The sequence below is a fragment of the Microcebus murinus genome, chromosome 6 (genome assembly GCF_040939455.1).
Source record: "Microcebus murinus isolate Inina chromosome 6, M.murinus_Inina_mat1.0, whole genome shotgun sequence".
Classification (NCBI taxonomy): domain Eukaryota; kingdom Metazoa; phylum Chordata; class Mammalia; order Primates; family Cheirogaleidae; genus Microcebus; species Microcebus murinus.
This window is the reverse complement of record NC_134109.1, coordinates 98,716,975-98,739,571: the sequence shown is the minus strand read 5'-3', so window position 1 is coordinate 98,739,571 and position 22,597 is coordinate 98,716,975. Positions and strand designations below refer to the sequence as shown.

Here is a 22,597-nt window from a genome sequence, read left to right as displayed (position 1 = left end):
CTCACACATAAGCAATCTAACATCAAAGATTAAATTAGTGAATCAAATATTTCAAATAGGGTTTTTATTTCAAGATAGCCACATCATCTGAATGAGCATCTTATTACAGCAGTCTCGCTTTTCCAATCTGCATCCGTACAAAATACCTTTTTGAGGATGATGTCGATGTAGCCTGCAATAAGCTGGGATATTTGCTCTCCCTCAGTGGTTTGTACCGAATAGTAGCTTTCCTGATACTCCCCAAAATCCTGAAAAAATAGAATTGGAAGAAGTATAGCTGTAGCAGATACATCAGAAGTTTTAAAAGCTAGGAGGCTCAGTTCTGAGACAGTGTATGACACAGATTTGCTTTTCCCTATTCCTTCCTTCTAAATACAACTGAAAACCTCAAAATTTATTCTATGATGATAAAGGCTCTGAAATCTAGAAGGATGACCTGGCTGGGGCCCTAAGACTTGAGAAACCACAGTACAGTGACTTCTTGGCTTCTTTTCTATCCCATATACCCCCATAACTGGGAGCTGTGGAGACCTGAACACTGCGACCTTCAGCAGACAGTTCGGAAAAGCCTGCTCTCTCGGACCAGAGGACCAGGAGAGGGGAAGCCCAACAGGGACCTAGTTGGGAGCCCAAATTCCAGCTCAACAGCCTGGGCTGGCATTTATAGGCAGCTGCAGAGCAGGGGAACCTGTAGTCTCAAGGCCACACGTGGCCCTCCACATCCCCAAGTGTGGCCCCATGACTGCATCCAAATAACACAGAACAAATTCCTTTATTACAAGGATTTGTTCTGTAAAATTTGGATTCGGTCGAAAGGCTGCACTCAAGGATGCAGAAGGCCACATGTGGCCCCAAGGCCATGGATTCCCCCCACCCCTGAGACACCATCCCAGGCCCTGCTCCACACCCCAGGCAGGTAGGTGGTCTGATCCTTTTGTAGCAGCAGCCACAGTGAACCCTGTGTCTCCCTGCCCTCTGCCCAGTGGCTCCTGCCTCCTCCAACGAAGGCTGCCCAGCAGGCAGCCCAGGGAAGTGCCTTCTGCCCTCACAGCCAGAACCAACAGGGTTTGTGCATGGACACCAGCAATGTCAAAAGAACAAGGCAGTTCAGAATAGCACTGCAAAGTCTCAGAAAATGAAACTGTCAATGCAACTAAATCCCACAAAAGTAGGCCAGGACACTATACACTGAACCTGAACAAAGTGGCTGTTGCTAAAATAGAAGATTTAAGTAAGATCAAAAGTCTCCTAACATGACTACCAAGATGTCTAGGATATAATTGAAAAAAAAAAAAATCAATATTCATATCAAGGACCAGATCAACCACAATAAGAATGAGAAAAGACAATTAATTGATGCCAATACTGAAATAAATCAGATATTAGAGTTATCTGGCAAGGATTTTAAAGCATCCATCATAAAAATGCTTCAACGATCAATTGCAAATTCTCTTGAAGCAAATTTTAAAAAAAGTAGAAAGTTTCAACAAAGAAACCGAAGTCATAAAAAAAGAGCCAAATAGAAAGTACAGAAATGAAAAAATGCAATAACCAAAATGAAAAACCCTCACGGGACAAACTAAGTAGTAGTGTGGAGATGACAGAGGAGAGGACAGAATCAGCAAATTTAAAAACAGATCAAAAGAATTTAGTCAATCTGAACAACATAGAGAAATTAGACTAAAAAGCAAATGGAACTTCAGAGATCTGTGGGACAAAAACAAAAGATCTAACATTAATGTCACCAGAATTATAGGAGAGGACAATATGGGACCAGAAAAAAAAAAAAAAAGTTATTTGAAGAAACAATGACTGAAAATTTCCCCACATTAGTGAAAGACATAAGCCTACAAATTCAAGAAGCTGAGCAAACTTCAAATAGAATAAACCCTAAGAAACCAACATTAAGAATTTTGCAAACTAGAGATAAAGAAATCTTAAAAACAGCCAGAGAAAAATGACATACTACCTACAAACGCACACGAACCTGAATAACAGCAAATTTCCCTTCTGAACCAGTGGAGTTGGCTTGACATTTTTCAAGTGCTAAAAGAAAAGAACCATCAATCCCAAATGCTGTTGCTGGCAAAATTAACCTTCGTGAATGAAGGGGAAATAAAAACATTCTCAGAGGAAGGAAGCACTAAAGGAATTTGTTGCTAGCCGACATACCCTTAGGAATAGCTAACGGAAGCTCTCCAAACACAAAATGGTAAAAGAGGTCTCAGAACCTTAGGAAGGAAAGAGGACCGATGGGATGGATGGAAATATAAGAGACTACCTTTCACCTGGAGAGTTTTTTAAATCATATTTTATATTTGAAGCAAAAGTTATAAACACCATCCTATGTGGTGTTTAGTGTATACAGAAAAATATTTAAACAATTATATTTAAAAAGTGGGAAGGGTAAAGAGACCTAAACAGAAGTAAAGTTCCTAAATTTTACTTAAAGGGGTGAAACAGCAACAGCAGCAGGCTGTAATTAATTTCACATGTATATGGTAATATTGAGAATAACTACTACTAAGAACAGTATACAAAGTGATGTACCCAAAAATGTAACAAACAAACTGGAATGGAACTCTCAAAATGTTCAAGCAACTCACAGAAGGGCAAAAAAAAAAAAAAAAAAAAAAAGTAGGAAAAAGAAATAGAGGAGACAGAAGAAAAAAAATTATAAAATGATAGACTTAGGCTCTAACATACCAATGATTAACTTACATATAAATAAGCTAAATATACCAATTAAAATACAGAGGTTGACAGAATAAAGAAAAGCACAACCCAGTTAATTATGCCCTCTATAAGAAGCTCATTTTGAATATAACAGTATAGGTAGGTTGAAGGTAGAAGAATGGGGAGGGAGGAGATGTGTGTGTGTGTGTGTGTGTGTGTGTGTGTGTGTGTGTGTGTGTGTGTGTGTATCATACCAAGATTAATTTTTAAAAGCATGCATGGCTATATTAATATCAGATACAGTAGACTTGAGAGCAAAAAAATCACTAAAACAAAAGAACATTACATAATGAGAAAACAATATCTTTAGTAAGATGATACAGGAATCTTAAACCTATAGGCACCAAACAACAATGCTTCAAAATATATGAAGCAAAAACTGATAGAGCTGAAAGAAGAAATAGAAAAATCCTCAATTACTGTTGAGAACTCTCAGCAATTGACGGAATTACTAGACAGAAAACTAACAAGTATATAGAAGACTGGAACACCACCATCAACTAACAGAGATATAACCGGCATTTACAGAACCTACCTTACCAAACACAGCAGAACACATATTCTTTTCAGGTACTCATAGAGCATTCACCAAAAAAGTAATATCCTAGGATATAAAACAAACCCTAAAATTTCAAGAATCGAATTCATACGGGGTATGTTCTCAAACATAATGGAATCAAACTAAAACCAGTAATAGAAAGCCAACAGGAAAACCTTCAAACGTATGGCAACTAAATAAAGCCTAGGAGTAGGAAGGAAAAAAATATTACATATAATGAACTTTAATCCAACTTTATAATTTAATAAAATTACTGATATTTATTGTCTCTTTTGCTTGAGGTAGTTATTGAGATTATCATAACTATTTCTTATTTTTTAAATAAATTTTTGTTTTAATAAATACTTGGACATAGTTTAAAAAGACCAAGGGTATTGATATATAACAAAGTTGTTCTTTGTCCTACTCATTCCCACTCTCTTTCCACCACACCGCCCAAAGATAACCAACCACTTTCAACTCTTAGAAGTTTCTTCTAGTATTTCCAAATAACACGTTTATATTGATATCTTGATTTTTCTATTTTAGAAAGTATACATGACTTCCTACAATGGAAGATGAGTAGCTCTCTAAGTATGGAAATCCATCATTAGGGGCCATGTAAGTATAGCAGTTACTGACCAGAGGAGGAAAGAAGGTATGTTTTCTGAAGGTTCCTTCCAATTGGCATGAATTTATCAATCTATCATCAAATCAGATAACTGATTACTCCTTCCAAGGTCCCTTCTTTAGACTTTTTTTTTTACATTACAGACTTCAGGAATCTGAAGAAACTGACAAATTCTAGCACTTTTTGATTTCTCTTATTGCTCAACTTGGCCTAGAAAATACTGGCCCTATCCAGTTTCAGAGGTAAATGCGGCTATAGTTAAGGCAGTACAATTATACTCTACCAGCAAATATTGAAATTGCGAATTTCAGAGAGGTCTGAAGACATGAAATTCTTCATGAGAATTCAGAGAATTCAGAATTCAGAGAATTCAATTCAGAATTCTCTCAGAATTCAGAGGTCTGAAGACATGAAACACACATGTATTCTCCCTACTTGCCGTGGATTTTATACTAAACATTTATCATCTTCATCCCCTTTAATCCTAGCAATTCTGTCAAATAGGTATGACTATCACCATTTTAAAAGTGAGGAAATTAAGGCCCAGAGAAGAGAGGTAACGTGAACAGGGTCACAGAGCTGGGAATGACAAAATGGGGTTTTTGATACTTTCCCAAAATCTGTGTTATTTCCACTACGTACTGTGCTGTCTTTCTAGGTGGGCTGGGAAAACACTCCTCAGCAAGATGTCACGATTCTTAGGAATGTCTAAAAACAGCTAAAGATGAAGATGGGGACTCTGCGTGGGCTTCAGAGTGTTAGGAAGTTTCCTCTCAGGAGGTGCTAGAGATGTCATCGGAACACAGAACTGAGAGCCACCCTGCCGAGTGGCTCTTCCTAGCTCATGAACTAGAGGCAGCCTTACGCAGAGCAACAGAGGGGCAGCGGTGGCCAAGGAAACCCAGGCTTGCTGGCCTCTCTCCTCCTGCTGGACCAGTCCCCCTCCCTGCCCACAGGCTCGCACCATCTTCCCCCCTCCACGCTGGCTCTCGAAGGCCAGAGAAACCCAATGGGCGAGGACCTGGTCTTTCTCCCGCCCCACAATATCACCCGTGCCAGCCCCCTCCCTGCCCTCTTCTGCCAGTCCCCACCAGCGTGAAGCTCTTGGGCGAGGCTGCCCAGCGCTTGACCGTGGTCAGGGGCCACTCCTGCAGCACTTCCTTGGTCTTCTCATCCACACGCATCACCGAGTCTTTGGTGATCCCCAGGAGGCGAGGCACCAGCTTGTTCTTGCCTTTCATCTTTTCCTGAAATAGGGAGACAGCCAGAGTCAGAGCTCTTCCTCTGAACCCATCTGATTTGGCTAAGGTACCAGGGACTTTGCCATGTTTTATCTGCATCCAACCTACATACGCTGTGTTTCAAAACAGGCAGGGCTACTGGGAAACCAAGGTTTTGAAGCTGGGTGAATGATTCACTAAATTAAAGGGATGGGAGTTAAAAACAGAGACATCAGAAGACTGGAAAGATGTATAAAGGCTTCCTGGAAAGAGACTTTTGCGGGGGAGGTTGCTCCAAAATCAGAGACGAGGTCAGACGGGCAGGATGGAACTGAAAAGACACCCAGAGTCAAAGCAGCTAAGGTGAATTCCAAATATTACCAATCCCAGTCTCCAGCTCGGTGAGTAGCAAAAGAGGGTTAATCTATAATTTAAAATTAACTAAAACTGTGCCAAAGTAAATCTCATTATGAGGAGATAAAGCCTCCCACCCCCTTTCTTTAAAAATCTCTGAAATATATTTCCATCTGGATTCTCTGTTCTTGGTATTTTTTTGTATCTACTGATATTAATACTTAAAACAACTGTAGGATTAGTTTTAATGATTTTTTAAAGATATAATAGTCATGTCTATTAAAATAATGGATCCCTACCTCAAACTCATACCAAAACAAATTCGAGATCGAGTAATAATTCAGGAAGAACATACAAGTGGATGTTTTTGTGATTCCTGGGTGAGAAATGACTATCTAGCCAAAACACCAAAATAAGAAGCCAGGAAGGAAACAATTAACAGGTTTAACTCAAAATATACATATATGATATGTCTTAAGAAAGAGGGAGGGATAGAGAGAGAGGGGGACACAAAAAATAAACCTCATCATTTAAAAAATTAAATATTTAATAGTAAATGACTAAGGAACAAATGTGCAACAAATAGTATTAAAATTCATACACTGTCTATATTAAATGGTCTCATAAATCAACAAAAGTAACTGCTTTAGGACATGATGTTTTCAAGATAATAAACTGAACAATAAGCAAATACATTTTTACTTATGTAAAGTAGCAGATTTTTTTTTTTTAAAACATAAATTAGTACCCAGAATTGAGATGTGACGGGATCTACTACTGATGAAAGTTTAAAATAGCAAAGGCTTTATGGAAGAAAATCTGTCAACATCTATCCAAAGCCTTAAAAATGATCCTACTTTTGACACAGTTCACTTTTAGAAACTTCGTTTTTTAAAAAAATACTATAAATGTGTGTAAAACATCATGCCACAAGAAGTTTAATCAGAGTACATCACAGTGAAAAATTAGAAAGAACCCAAATATTTAATAATATGGGACTTTTGAAAAAATATTGATTACTATTTTTATTTATTTTATTTCAGGGTATTATGAGGGTACAAACATTTTGGTTACATTTTATGTATGGTTAGAAGCATGCCCTTCCCCATGTCCTTTAGTTATGAGTTTACCCCCCAACCCCCAATAATATGGGATTTGATACATGAATGATATATCCAGATAAAAGACTATTCTATAATTATTAAAAATCATATTGTAGGAAAACAATTGGTTTTATGGAAATAAATTATTCATAATATATTAGAAAGTAAAAAATAGAACAGTATACATAGCCTGATCCTATGTGAGATAAAAATTTAAAAATAGGGTACATGTCCATTACATAAAATATGGTAACACTGATCATCTCGTGATTTATGTTATTTTCTTGTGCTTTTCCTTATTTCAAAAATTTCACTTAATGCAGCAGTCCCCAACACTTTTGGCACCAGGGGCTGGTTTCATGGAAGACAATTTTTCCATGGATGGGGTGGGCATGGTTTCGGAATGATCCACGCACATTACATTTACTGTGTACTTTACTTCTGTTATGATTACACTGTAATATATAATGAAATAATTACACAACTCACCACAATGCAGAATCTAATGTGGCCTGACAAGAGGTGGAACTTATGCAGTGATGCAAGCGACAGGGAGCAGCTATAAACACAGATGAAGCTTTGCTCGCTCCCCCCCAACCCCCACCGCTGTTCGCCTCCTGCTGTGTGTGGCCTGGTTCCTAACAGGCCATGGACTGGTACCAGTCCACCGCCCAGGGTTGGGGACTGCAGACCTAACACACATTTATTTTTTGTGTTGTCAGGAAAAACAAAAACTTTTCAAGTACTATTTGCTGAAATATAGCAACGCCTAACCTGCTATTCTAGGATTCTCGGGGGAATACATTCTCTCTCTCTCTCTCTCTCTCTCTCTCTCTCTCTCTCTCTCTCTCTCTCTCTCGGGGGAATACATTCTCTCTCTCTCTCTCTCTCTCTCTCTCTCTCTCACACACACACACACACACACACATACACGTACATATGTACATGTGGGTATATGTACAGACACCCAACATGGGGTAACAGCTCTTAAAACAGGGCTAGAGAAAGTTAAGATAGAACAAGCATCACATGTACTCACCAGCAAATTGGTATTAACAGATCAACACCTAATTGGACATACAGGAGTAACATTTATCGGGTGTCGGGAGGGTGTGAGGGGGGAGGAGGGGATGGGTATATACAACCACAACGAGTAAGATGTGCAAAGTTTGGGGGATGGACATGCTTGAAGCTCTGACTCGAGGGGGGAGGGGGGCATGGGCAATATATGTAACCTTAACACTTGTACCCCCATAAAAACACTAAAATAAAAAAAGAAAGATAGATACTTAATAAGTATCATCCAATTAATCCTCAGAGTGTCTCCAAAAAATTGCTGTCATCATCAGTTTTCGTTTTGCGAATGAAGAGACCACTGACGCACGCAAGGTCCACAGCGACGAGTGGCAAAGCCATACTTTGAACACATATTTGAGTAGCTCAGAACTATCTGACTTCAAAAGCAGACTGTTCACCACAGTTTACTGTCTTCTGGTGGAAATAAAAAGAGAAAAGGCCAATCCCCCAGGCCACGGATATTTCATAAGCCCTCGGACGGTGAGGGTCCCTCGCACCCCCAGCTTCCTCACGGGGGAAGGACACGATGGCATCAGGAATCCGTGTGGGTGTCTGAGCAGGGGACCGTGGCACTATAGGAACCTCAAGTCTTGAAAAACACAGAGAAGAGTCAGATTCATTTCAAAAACAGGCCAGCTCCACAACGGGGGAAATCGGCGCAGGGCAGACAGCGCTGGTTAATCTAATTTGGCTTTAGGAGCCACACGGAGATTTAGGTTGAAAGGCTCTAGGCAGCTAATTTAGTCACACAGGGTTGGCTCAAGCCCAGCTGTGGGGACCCAGGAAGGGGATCGGAGATAAAATATGGTTTGCAGCTGTTCGCTCCATCGCCCTTCCCCATCCGTGCTTCTCCCCAGCGAGGGGCTCTGGGGTGCACAAGCACAGAACCATGATGGATTGCCCACGCTCTTGTCAAGACCATTCCAGACTGGGAGAGGAAACCACAGCAAACAAACAACTTGCAGTGGACGTTCCATCAGCAGGTCACAACTGGGGAAAAGGGGTTTAGGGGAAAAAAAAACAAAAACACTGGAACTGGCAACAGAGACCACCATCAAGGGATAAAATTATTTCAGCGCCTACCCACAAAACGCAGAGCAGCTGGAGAAAGTTAAAATAGCAAATGGCTCAGAGCTGCGACTGCAATGCAGGGTCTTCCCTGGTGCAGATACTGCCTTAGTCCTCCGTGGCAGAGATGTCAGGAGAAGGCCACGAGGTAATGAGGCTCCCTTCTTCCTTCCTACGCCTGGAATCTCAGTCCACCCCACACCATTCCTTTCCAGCCTTCCAGCCTTCCACTGCACAGACCAGCAGCCCTTTGTCTCCAGTAGACAAAAGCAGGCTCGGGCAGGCTCTGGTGAAGAACCTCCTAACTCAAACACTGACACACACACAGAGACTGCAGCTATGACTTTTGCCAGCTATCCAGAAGCTTCTCTCTTGAGGTGGTGCTGATTAGGTTGGTTTTGTTTTGAAGTTGGCTATCCCTTGCCTACTTGAGAGGCAGGAAAATGTAGGCATTCTACCAAGGAGAGGCAGGATCTGCTGCTAAGCCCAGCTCTTCCTCTTTCAAATGTGGGCTGAGCCCTGGTGGCCAGCTGTGATCAAGCCTGCTGTCGGCTGGCTCTTCCCACAGGTGTGGAGATAGACTGATTCATACATCACCTGCGCTTCACATGTGGAATTCAGAATTGAGTGATGGATGCAACTGGGCTAAGCTTTTTGCTTTCAACCCCTCACTTCAACATGGCCTAAGCCCAAAGGGTCCTCTCTGTGCTCCGGCTGAGCCACTGGAGTTCTGCATTGGCTTGGCCAAAGGGCTGGCTTGTGTATTTTGCTCTGTAGTCAGTATAAATATTTCTTTCAGGGCCATGGCAGAAAGGGATGGTGGCTCAAGAGCAAAGATCTTGAGCCACCATCCCTTTAAAGGGTGTTAAAGATCCTGTTAAAGATCATGTTTATTAGCCATTTCTCTCTCTAAAAACCACTGGCAATCCATTTGATTTAACTCATGATTCTGAGATGCTCTTAACATCCTCTGTGATATTTTTACAGTTCACGGGGGTGGGGGGTGGGGGGGTGTCAGAGTCCCAGGTATCTCACACCTCAAGTCTCTGGCTATGACTATAGGGGAATTTCAAAGGCAAATTTAGAAGAAGGGTTACAGAAGAATTTTCTGGAATGAAACGAGACCCTATACATGTCAAGGGAAATGCCTTACCTTTGCTTATGGGGTTTTGATTTAGCAGATCATGATGAAATGCAAAAGAAATCAATGAAAGAGGAATAATGTAGACATTTAGAGCTCCCATTTATTGAGCTCTTATACAAGCCAGCCCCTTTTTCTATATTATCTTAAACCTCATAAAAAAATAACAATTTTATAGGCAAGCAAACCAAAGTTTAGAGATGGAAGGGAAGGTAACTTATCCAATGTCTAACTACTCAGTGGCAAAGCCAGGATCCAAACCCAGGTCTTTCTTCTCAAAGCATATTTCTTAGCCACTGAGAAAACTGCAGCCTACTGCTATTCCTTGTGGGGTGGGCAAACCACGGCTGATGCTAAATCTAGCTTACTGCCTAATTTTTTTAATCATCTGAGAGCTAAGAATGCATTTTCCATTTTTTGAAAAAAGAGGAATAATATATTTTGACATTTAAAAATTACATGAAATTCAAATTCAGAATCTATAAATAAAGCTTTGTAGGACTATAACCATACCCATTCATTTACCTGTCACCTATGGCTGCTGTCATGCTACTATAAGGGCAAGCTGAGCAGCATGGCTGACAAAGCCTAAGATATTTCCTATCTGCCAAGAATTTGGGCAATGTGGCAATGGTTAGGTAGCAGAGATAATCTAAAATTAATCAAATATCCTCAACACTCCAGGCAATTCCAGGCATTCCACGTATGTACATACATTAGCTCACTTAATCTTCATTAGAGCTCAGTAAGGAATTATGCCAGTTGTCAGATGAAGAAACTGAGATTTCGAGAGGTTAACTATGACCCTTAAAGTCATCTATGTTTCTGCTATTTCTCACATAAGCATATACTGTCATCCTGGATTTTAGGCCAACCTTTCCAACTCTAAGACAAGAGCACTTTCTACGATAGCAACATAAAGTATAACACTGACTATTAGGACAAAAGGATCATCGACATGGAAGAAAATATGGCTCTAACCATGAAACCAGATCTCTCAAAATATCTATGACTCATCTCAAGGCTGTGTGGCAATTAAGTATGTTCAATATCAATATTTAAATGTTTAGTAAGTTATAATTTCACTGACTTATTTAGAGTTTCTCATAGAAGTCTATAAAGCAGTGAATGAGAAGCTGAAATTACTCACTTTTAAATTTACTTCTTAAAATTATGCTAATGAAGCTCCTTTACAATTTAATGCCTCATTCACTTTGGGGTCTGAGAAATCTATTACTGGCGACTTTAAAAAACTTACTATCCTTTAGACATAAATTTTTTTTAGTGCTGTTCCGTATGTAATCTGCCATATACTCTAAATAGTTTTATTTTTTACATATATTAAGGGCTTATTTCATGTGGTTGACATGTGTCTTATCAATTTACCTGGCAAATTTAATGAATTTAACAATAAATCTAAACACTAAAATTATTCTGTACATATTGTTATAACACGTATAACACATATCTTGAAAATTACAAAATCAAGGAGAATCTAATACCATGTTCATGGATTAAAACACTGAACACAGTAAAAGTGTCAATTCTCCCAAATTGATCTATAAATTTAATGCAATTTCTATTAAAATCCCAGGAAGGTTTTTTGGTAGCTACAGATAAGGTTGTTCTAAAGTGTATATGGAAAGAAAAGGACCGAAAATAGCTAAAACAATGTTGAAAAGAAGAAAAAAGCGAAGGGAGTCACTCCACCTGATGTTAAAGCTTACTATGTATCTAAAGTGATCAAGATAGTATGATTGGCAGAGGGAATGATGTAGAAAGCAGCAAAACGGAATAGAAAATCCAGAAATAGGTCCATAGAGATGTGTCCAGATAAATTTTGACAGTGGTGCAAAAGTAATTCAATGGAGGAAGAACAGCACTTTCAACAGATGCTGGCACAACTTGACTATAGTGGTAGTTACGTGAATCTACACATCTGATAAAATTGCACAGAACTATACACATACACACACACACAAACAAGTATCAATACACATAAAACTGGTGAACTCTGAGTAAGGTCTGTGGATTGTACCAATATAATTTTGGTACAAAAATTATTGGTTGTGATACTATACTACAGTTACCATTAATGGAAACTTGATGAAGGTGATACACAAGACCTTCTGTTTTGTTTTTGTTTTTGTTTTTAATTCCACAATTAATTTTAGAATCTTTTCATGACATCAAAAAGAAACTGTGTACCTTTTAGCCATCATTCCCCTATTCCCTTCACCATACCACTCTCCTAAGCAACCACTAACCTGTTTTCTATCTCTACAGATTTGCCTATTCTGGACATTTCATATAAATGGAGTCACATAGTATACAGTCTTTTGTGACTGACTTCCTTCATGTAGCATCACATTTACAAAGTTATCCATGTTGTAGCATGTATCAGTACACTTCATTCCTTTTTATGGCTGAACAACATTGCACTGTATGGATATACCATAAACTGTCTATCTACTGTGTTTCTCTGAAAATAAGACAGGGTCTTATATTTATTTTTCCTCAAGAAGACACCCTAGGGCTTATTTTCAGGGGATGTGTTATTTTAAGTACAGTACAAAAATCTACATTTATTCAAATATAGTTAAGTTGTCTTCTTCTGGAACATCAGCATAAGTCTCCAAACCCCGAATTCCATCCTGAATTTCTTGTGACTATATTTCCTTTAGAACCACTGGCCCCAGTCTTTTATGTCGAGCAATAGGGCAGATGTCTCATGGGGCAGATGAGAAGGGCTGCTAGTCTTCTTTCCTGCTCGGCCACGAAATGCATGGGTTGTGCAGATACGCTGCGTAGCCACGCCCATCACTAGGTCTTATTTTCGGGGTAGGGCTTATATTGCGCAAATGCTTAGAAATCCTGCTAGGGCTTATTTTATGGGTAGGTCTTATTTTAGGGGAAACGAGGTATTCATCAGTTGACGGACATTTGTGTTGCTGCTATCTTTTGGCTAAACACCTCTATAAACACACATATACAAGTTCTTGTTTGGACACAACACTTTCAATTCTCTTTGGTGTATAATACCTAGGAGTGGAATTGCTGGGTCCTATGGTATCTCTCTGTTTAATCAATGGAGGAACGGACAAGCTGCTTTCCAAAGTGGCTGCACCATTTTACGTTGCCACCAGCAGTGTATGAGGGTTTCAATTTCTCCATGTCCTCACTGACACTTGTTATTATCTGACTTTTTGAGATTCTGTATTATTTTTATCACTTCTTATGAATCTATGATTATTTCAAAGTAGAGAGTTAAAAAAAATAATTTGGTATATCTTACTATGAGATAATCATAGCAATAAGTAATAATAGTTTTGTTCCTTCATTTCCTAAAGCAATGATTTTTTTTTTCATCTTTATATCTTACTGCATTTCCTAGAATTTCCAAAACAATATTAAAGAGAATGAAATGGGGGGCACACTTGTTCTGATTCCAATTTTTATAGATCTCTCTCTAGCATTTCTGTTAAGTATGATACTGATGATAGGTTTCAAATAGATACTGTATCGTATTGAGCAAGTACATTTATATTCCAGCATTTAACAACATTTTTATAAGCAGCAGATGTTGAATTTTATGAAATACCTTAGTGGTTTTGTAAGACGCCATCTTATATAACCTATTGATCTAATTTACAAAGTTCATTAATTTATATTGAATCATCCCTAAATATTTATATTGAATCATCAATTTATATTAATTGATGATTCATTGATGTTATATTGATTGATGATTTTTTGATTGATTTTTTAGATTGATTTCATCAATCATAAATTGATTGATGATTCAACCAATTTATATTGAATCATCCCTAAATTTTAAATTGAATCATCCCTAAATTTGTACCGCTTTTAAAATACAGAAAATTATGGTCAAGTAGATTATATTTATTAAAAATAATTATAAAGTAAAATGGCTTACTAAAGAGGACCACTGAGCAAAAAGTAAAAGTGAGTGAGCAATGCGCTAACTTTGCATAAAATAACAAAAATACAATTAATGAAAGCTTGAATAACATGTATATACAAGTTGCAAGTGTTGCTTACTTTCTTAACCCGTTCTTCTCTTCAAAGAGATATAATTTTAAAAAGTAAAGAAGAGAAGGAAAGGAGGGAAGGAGAGAGGGAGGGGACAGGGAGAAGGAAAGTAAAGAGAGAAGGAAATGGAAGAAAAGAAATCTCTATCACTTTCTTGTTTTGCCTTAAATAATTTTGTAAAAGGAGATTTGGTCTGATGAAATATGCAACACTCTGCTATTAACCAGAAGATCTGTGCTCTACCTCTAATCCCCTTACTGACTCATGGACAGGTTGTTCTTGGACCTGAAATTGTCTTTGGAGAATAAATTTATTTTTTCTACAATTCGCTGTTCAGTTTCTCTCCCTTTCTAATCACATGTAGTTCTGTGTGTGTTATTTATTATTCTAAATTTACTGATTTACATGCAAGAGGCACAAGATTGTTTCTAGCACGTCACCGAAACAGACTCTGTGTGAAGTTGGATGGGATTAATGGAAGATAGAGTGAGTGCAAGACATACATTTTATACTTGAAGGACTACAGAAAAACTCAAGAAAACAATGGAAATGTATGCTGTCAACAGCGGACTTAGACGCTGGCCAGACGCTCCATCTGCAAATGCCGGGGGTCTGGATGTGACAAACTAAGCTTAACCCAAAGAAAAAGAAGCAGCGGAGGGGAACCCTCTCTCCACTCTGCCCAACTCACCTTCACCAGGAAAAAGGACACACCATACGTGCGGAGGGACCGGGCGAGTTTGACGTACTTGACCTTGGCTTCTATTTCGCTCATCTCTCCACAGTTCTTATGTTCCTGCAAAAGTGACAGTTAGCCGGGGACCAGTTACTGCAGCTCTGCCAGCAGGGGGACCTGGCAGGAGGTAGTTACTACAGGCGCCGTACTCAGTGGCTATGAATGATCAGCAGGTGACATTTGTGTCTCAGACACCTCCAGGACACGAGCTTCTGCTCACCGGGGACCAGAGCACACAGAAAAGCTCTCTGTAGCACAGGGCCTTTCAAACCAGAGTCTGAGCCCAAACAGCCTACACAGTTTACAACTAAATGTGATACTTCATGCACACGTGCAGTGTGGCGGGGACAGGGTCCATAACTATCATCAGATTTCCAAAGGACTCCATGTCCCAAAAGGTTCAGGGCCAACACTTTAAATGATAGCTAGAGAAAAATGTTCTTCTCAGAAGACGTATCATTCTAACATCCATCCAAAAATATATCTTTTTCCACAGAGCAGGGCAAATACATGCCTGTAACATGACAGTACTCATTAACAATACTGGGTAAAAAGTATGTTTTATACACATGGAATTTGTACTTTAATTTACATTTGCATTTCAGGATCAAAAAGGACTTTAATATCTTGGATTCACTAGTGTAGCTGTTTTATGGCAAAGTTGGTGTTAGGGCTTTTCTTACTGGCTGCCTAGAATGGACAAATCTCTGACCTTCCAGAATAACCCAGGATTTTAAAAAAGCACTAGTTCCCAAATTCTAGCTTCAAAAACCAAAGCTCAGGTGGCCACCAATCCTAGCATTCTGGAAGGCCGAAGCAGGAGGATCTCTTGAGGTCAGGAGTTTGAGACTACCCTGAGCAAGAGTGAGACCCCATATCTCTACTAAAAGTAGAAAAAAAATTAGCCAGATGACTAAAAATAGAAATAATTAGCTGGGCATGGTGGTACATGCTTATAGTCCCAGCTACTTGGGAGGCTGAGACATGAGGATCAGTTGGGCCCAGGAATTTGAGGTTGCAGTGAGCTAGGCAGACACCACGGCACTCTAGCCCTGGCAAAAGAGTGACCCACTGTCTCAAAAACAAAAACAAAGCTCAGGACAAAGAAGCTACTTTTTATAGCTTTTTCATCAGGGCATGTTCATGGTCTATCGCCTTGTTTCAATGTTACCAAGATAATGTCTTTGGAATTAAGTATGCATATTTTTCTCAGAAGGGCTAAGTAACCTTTAGCAAGAAAGTATGGATTAAGATAATAAATCTGCCCAAAGTAGAACTGTCAGCTTCTTTACTCTTGAGTCACTAATCATTCATTACATAAGAGTACAGGCACGAGGCATAAAACTATCATGTGCAGAGGCCCCTCATACTAATAAATGAGGACAGGGAGTGAGGAGAATAATAAATTTCTGTATATTTCCCGTACCTGAAATATTCTCTTTTCAGCTCCTCTCTGCTTGATGTATTCTTTGGGCAGGAACTCTTTTAGACTGAGAGAGAGAAATTTAAAAGAAGGTAAGGCATTTATCATGTTCTATGATGAGAGGCGAAGCAAAGACTTTTAATGAAACTCACAGGTAAGTCACTAACTCTACCAATATTTTATGGAGTAATTAATATCAGACTGCCATATCCTACAATGCACTCAAATAAGGACATGGACATAAAACCAGTCTGATAAAAAAGGTCAGTCTAACATATTTAAAGAGGGAAGAATTTCCAAGCTATATTATAAAGTGAGAGGAAAAAAAAAGAGCACAAGAGTTTCCTCTTTGTAAGAAAGGAAGGAAAATATTTTTTATCTTAAAAACATTATTTTCTATTGTCTCTCTGTATTTTTTTAAATAATGGAAGGATAAGTCTAGTGCTAAAACAAATGGTTCCCCATGGGAAGAGGGGATAAACAAGGAGAAAGAACAAGGATGGAAATTAAACTTCTCTGAATATTTCTTGTATTATCATTTTCACTTTGAACCACATGAAATCACAAAAAAGCAACACCCAAAAGTCAAAAGCAAACCAAAACCAGTGAACTGAACAGTATATCAAGATGACAACATGACTACAGGGAGAATAATTATTTCAAGTAACTCTGAAGAACAGTGTTTTGACGATACACTCTTAGTGGGATATATCTTAAGGACAAAAGGAACCACAGACTTCTCAGTAAAAATATGATACAAATTTCTATTCTTGAAGATAAAAATAAATCAATCACTGATATTTTAGTCATTCTTACTCTCATCTAAATATTTCCATTTTCTGTATTAGGAGAATATTACCTGCCCTCCTCTACACCCCCCCCCCAATCCCACCCCAAACCCACGCATTTTGGAATGTGTCTCCTTTAGTTTTAGAATGTGGATTGTATACCCATATACTCTTTAATGTACTTGTTTGGTTTGGTATTAATTTGACTATATGTGCATGATAACAGCAATCTTTGCTTTTCTTTGGTCAAAGTTTTCTGTTTATTTTGCTTGTCATTTTCTATGTACTTAAAAAAGGCGTCTTCATGAAGTTTGCTATTCTGGCAATAAACTTTTAGACTTTAAAAAAAAATATTGACATCAATATTTTAAAACTAACACCCTTCCTCCCCCTCCCAACACACAATAAAATTAGGATATTACATCATCTATAAGTAGGATGTTCTATATAATTAGGATAAAGTAAATGAGTAATTATGTTCATTGTTAGAAACCAAGATTTTCAGCATAAAATAGATAAAAATAAATAAAAGCAAAAAGACTTGACTAAAAATCCTGCAGGCTTTTATATGAATTGGAAGTACTGGCCTGAGTGCCTGATTCATTTTTCTTTTCCAAAAAAACAAAAAACAAAAAAAAAAAACATTTTCTAGCTATGTCCTCTGAAGAGGCCAGGAATAAGTACAACCTGGTGGCACCAACACAACCCGTGCCTCGGCCAGGTGTTCTTCTAAATACAATTTCACTAAAAGTAAGCAGGGAGTCTTGGAGAAATAACTGATTTGCAGGTCTGGGGAAAGAAATGTATAAAATGTTCCTGGGACTTCTTGTGCCTTGAATCAAGAAGGCTACCAAAATGGCACTTAGAGCCAACATCGATGGATTCCTACTGGCCCAAAGTGGGATTTTTATAAGAGAAGAGAAAGCAATATAATGAACACATCATTTGGCTTCCACAACCATTATCAACCTGCGGGCAATCATGACCCATCTACTTCCCCACCCACAAGTCCTCCCCCTGGATTACCCTGAAGCAAATCCTACACACCATATAGTTAATTTCACGTGATGGGACAATTTGAGCACCTGAGAAAGGATGACTGCCATAGGTTGAAGCATGGATATATAAAATCCATAAAGATTAAAAAAAAAATCAATAGTCCAAGGCTGCTAGGGCACCAAACTTATCCCTGAAAACTAATAAATGAAGGGAAAGAAGCAAGCGTTTATTCTGACATTTGTTGACATGGGACAACCACAGGTAAGAAATGTAGAAGGAATACCAGACGTCCAAAATCATCACTTTATAACTCTTAATGAAATAACTGATAAATCAAAGGAAATTTCAATGACTGCAAAAACCAGTACATGACAAGCTGATGGGGAACTTTGTAATAGATGGATCAGTCTGATAACATCTAAACCCACTGATCAATTTTAATATTAATGAAAGTAGGATAACTAGACAATAAATGCCTCCCGACTGATGCAAAAGGAAATATACAGCACAATTTAGGAAGCATTCCAGACAACAAAGAAACTATAAGGAGATACATAATTGAACCTGAATTTAATTAAGGCCCCTAGATCTAAATACTAGTTTACAGAAAGACAACTAGAGGAGCATGTTCAATGACAGCATCAGGATATACTCAGCCAAACCCAAACATGGGAAATTCTATAATAACAACCCAGGTTCCACACAAATAAATGGTTTGGGGGTGGTGGTGAAAAGAATGTAGTCATAGATCAAAAGAGATTTAAGAAACGTATTTACTACAAAGCTATAGTAACAAAGACAGTACAGTATTGATATAAGGATAGACACAGAATTGAGAGTTCAGAAATTAACTCTCACATTTATGGTTAACTGGTTTTCAAAAAGGGTTCCAAGACAATTCCATGAAGAAATATATATTTTTTAAAAACAAATGGTGCTTGGGCAACTGGATATCCACATGCAAAAGAAAGAAAGAAGTTGGACCCTCTTCCTCACAGTATCACTAAAATTAACTCCAAATGGATGACAGACCTAAATGTAGAAGTCAAAACTATAAAAATCTCAGAAGAAAATATAGGAGTAATTCTTTGTGACCTTGGTTGAGGCAAAGGCTTTTTAGATATGATACCAAAAGCACATGCAGCAAAAGAAAAAAAAATAGATTAAACTGGAACACATCAAAATTAACTTGTGAACTGCAATTAATATCACCAAGAGAGTGAAAATAAAGTCCACAGAATGGGGGAGAGGATATTTGCAAGTTATATATCTGAGAAGGGAATTGTACCCAGAATATATAAAAACTCTTACAACTGAATAAAAAGATAAATCACCTAACTAAAAAAATAGGCAGAAGATCTGAACAAACATTTCTCTAAAGAAGATATGCAAATGGCTAGTAAGCACATGAAAACATGTTCAACATCATTAGCCAACAGGGAAATGCAAAGAAAAGTCACAATGTGATGATACTACTACACACCCACTAGGATGGCTGCAATCACAAAGATGGACAATAGCGAGTGGTGGCAAGGACATGGAGAAATTGGAACCCTCCTATATTGCTGGCAGGAATGTAAAATGGTACAGCTGCCATGAGAAACAGTTTGGTAGTTTCTTAAAATATTAAACAGCAATCTATTACTCAGCGTATACCCAGAAAAAAATAAAAACATGTCCACACAAAAGCCTGTACACAGATGTTCACAATAGCATTATTCATAATAGCCAAAAGGTAGAAAGAACTCAAAAGTCCATCAACGGATGAACAGACAAAATGTGGTTTATCCATGCAACAGAAAATTATTCAGCGACCTAAAGGAATGAAGTATTGATACATACTCTAACATGGACACTTCATGCTAAGTGAAAGAAGCCAGTCACAAAAGAAAAGCTGTATGATTTCACCAGTAAGAAATGTCCAGAACAGGCAATTCCACAGGGACAGAAAGGATTAGTGGTTGCCAAGGCTGGGGGAGGGAACGAGGAAAAGGAGAGTGACTGCTGATAGGCATAGGGTTTCTTTTAGGGAGACGAAAATGTTAGAAAATTAGATTATTATGGTGTTTGTGCAATCCTGTGAATACACTAAAAACACTGAATTATATGCTTAAAATGGGCATATTGTATGTAACCTATATGTCAATACAGCTGTTTTAAAAAACATCGAATATAATTTGCAGGCCTTGTGTAGATCTTGATATGAAACAAGTACAAAATGACATTTTTGAGACAGTGAGGGAAAATTTAACACAGACTAGGTATTAGATGATACTAAGGAATGATCACTAATTTAGTTGGTTGTTAAGGCAGATTTTCTATGTCTTGTTTATAAAAATTTTTTATTATTGATTTAATTAATATTAATTTAATAATTAAAATATTATTCAATAATACTTTATTATTCTCTATTATTAGAAACACCAAAGTACTTATACTGAACACTCTATTATTAGAAACACCAAAGTACTTACACGTAAAACAATATAATGTCTAGGATTTGCTTTAAAACACTCCAGCAAAACAAGAGCGGGGAGGGGCAGGCGAGGGTCCATTAAGACTTGAATAGTGGTGTCTGGTTGATCAGCAAACTACTTCTGCAGGGGAAAGTTGTTAAAGTATATTTCCTAGAATTTCAGGGATCTGGGTCTCAGCATGACTAGAACACTCTGGCCTCATCAAGAGACCCCAACCCAGTCAGCAGGAAGGATCTAAGAAATATCTAATCAGCAATAGCTTAGATGTTATGATTATCATTAAGCCACTTCAGGGACAAAAATGAAGGATTCAGAGAGAATTGGAAGGGCCTGACCCAACATCACAAGGAGGAAAATGAGCCTCAGAGAGGTGAAGACTTAGCTGAGGTCACAGGACTTGCCAGTAAGTGGCAGAGAGCCTCTGACCTCCCAGACCAAGGGTGGGCCCACCTGAACACAGCTGCTTCAGACTCTCCCCCAGGAGCATGTTTAAAATAAGGAAGAAGCATCATGACCACTACTGTGACTCCCCAGACAATTAGCTCCCACACACCATTAATAGAGAGACCTGGCTAAGATTAGCCAGAGCACCCCAAAAGGGCTCCACGTCAAGTCCCCTCAGAGCAATGACTGCTACCAGAGTGTCAGATGGTGGCATCCAGTGGCCCAGCAGGGGCAGAACAGGCTGGGCAGCCATGGCAAGAAATTCCCGTACTGTGACAAGCTTCCCTGATCCAAACTCAGCAAACCAAACCACCTGAATCTGCCTCATATCCATTCTCCGAAAGGTACTAAAACCAACTTCAGAAAGTGCATGAGATGCGTTACCCCTGATGTCCAAAGAGTGGGTTTTGGGGGACTTTAAAGTATTTTAATACAAGAAGAGTATGTATGTGTGTGTGCACGTGACATGCATTTTCCCCTAGTAAATTAGCCATGAGCACCGTGTCAGCACAAAGCGGGAATGAGCAGGCAGTGTGTCAGCAATGCCTGCCAGCCAGCAGTGCAGCAGTTGTTGTTTTGATTATCAACCCCGGGTTTGGAAGGCTCCTAACATCTGGGACGTGTATTCAAGTGAAATCTGTCAGCCTTTTCTGAGCAAACAGGTAAGATTCTCAAGCCTGATTACAAATTTTTCTAATTAAACAAGCTCTGGCCAAGCAAAGTTCCTCCCTCTGCCTCCTTAATTATTCTCACCTTAAAAAGGAAGCCATCTAAAAGTCATCTATTAATATTTATACTCACTCCTCCTCCAAATCCTCCTGCCTGCCTCTTAAGTATTGCCCTTCTTGAATGCAATAATAATATTAGATCCTCTGCTCCAGTAAGTGTGTAGACTAATCAATGCTCTTCTTACTCTCTAAGATCCATGAGAAATTGAAAGTTTGCAGCCAACAGACTCCTCTCTCAGGAACCTGACTTCACTCTGGCCGAGTCACCTGTATCTGTCCTCCAATCTGCTACAGTTGGCTACATATCACATGATCATGTACTGACATGGCCCATAAACTGCTAAAATAGTACGAAAACTGAGATACTGAGTGCTTCCTAAAGGTAAATAGTTACAAAAAGTTATTAGATATGAGACAACTGTAAAATAAAGAAAGAAAATCATAAGAAAGAAAATCACTGGAAAGAAAATCATAAAAATCTAAAAATATTCTATATCAATGGAACAGAATGGACAACCTAGAAATAAAGCTACAAACCTGCAGCCAACTGATGGTTGACAAAGTTGACAAAAACATCCACTGGGGAAAGGACACCCTATTCAATAATGGTGCTAGGAAAATTGGATTGCCATATGCATATAATGAAACTGGAACCTTATTTCTTACCATATACAAAATTAACTCAAGATGGATTAAAGACTTAAATATAAGACCTGAAACTATAAAAATACTAGAAGAAAACTTAGGAGAAACTCTTCTAGACATTGACCTAGGCAAAGAATTCATGACCAAGTCCTCAAAAAGCAAATGCAACAAAAACAAAAATAGACAAATGGGACTTAATTAAATACAAAGCTTCTGCACAGCAAAAGAAATAATATAGTGAGCAGACAACCTGCAAAATGGAAGAAAATATTGGTAAATTATGCACCTAACAAAGGACTAATATCCAGAATCTACAAGGAACTTCAACAAATCAACAACAAAAAACAAATAAGCTCATTAAAAAGTAGGGAAAGGACATGGGCATTTTTCAAAAGACGACATACAAATAGCCAACAAGCATATAAAAAAATGTTCA

At 38.4% G+C, this 22,597-nt stretch overlaps 1 protein-coding gene across 2 annotated transcripts in view; it reads right to left on the bottom strand.

The window, feature by feature from the left end:
- The window catches only part of TLN2 (talin 2), a 406,920-nt gene that overhangs the window by 140,978 nt on the left and 243,345 nt on the right, over positions 1–22,597 (bottom strand). For both annotated transcript variants that reach the window (XM_020286036.2, XM_076004441.1), the window contains exons 10-13: positions 16,084–16,147; positions 14,613–14,717; positions 4,997–5,152; positions 147–248 (exon numbers count right to left, since the gene is read on the bottom strand). In XM_020286036.2, the coding sequence (XP_020141625.1) occupies positions 147–248; positions 4,997–5,152; positions 14,613–14,717; positions 16,084–16,147 (427 nt within the window). The remainder of the gene's footprint in view (positions 1–146; positions 249–4,996; positions 5,153–14,612; positions 14,718–16,083; positions 16,148–22,597) is intronic.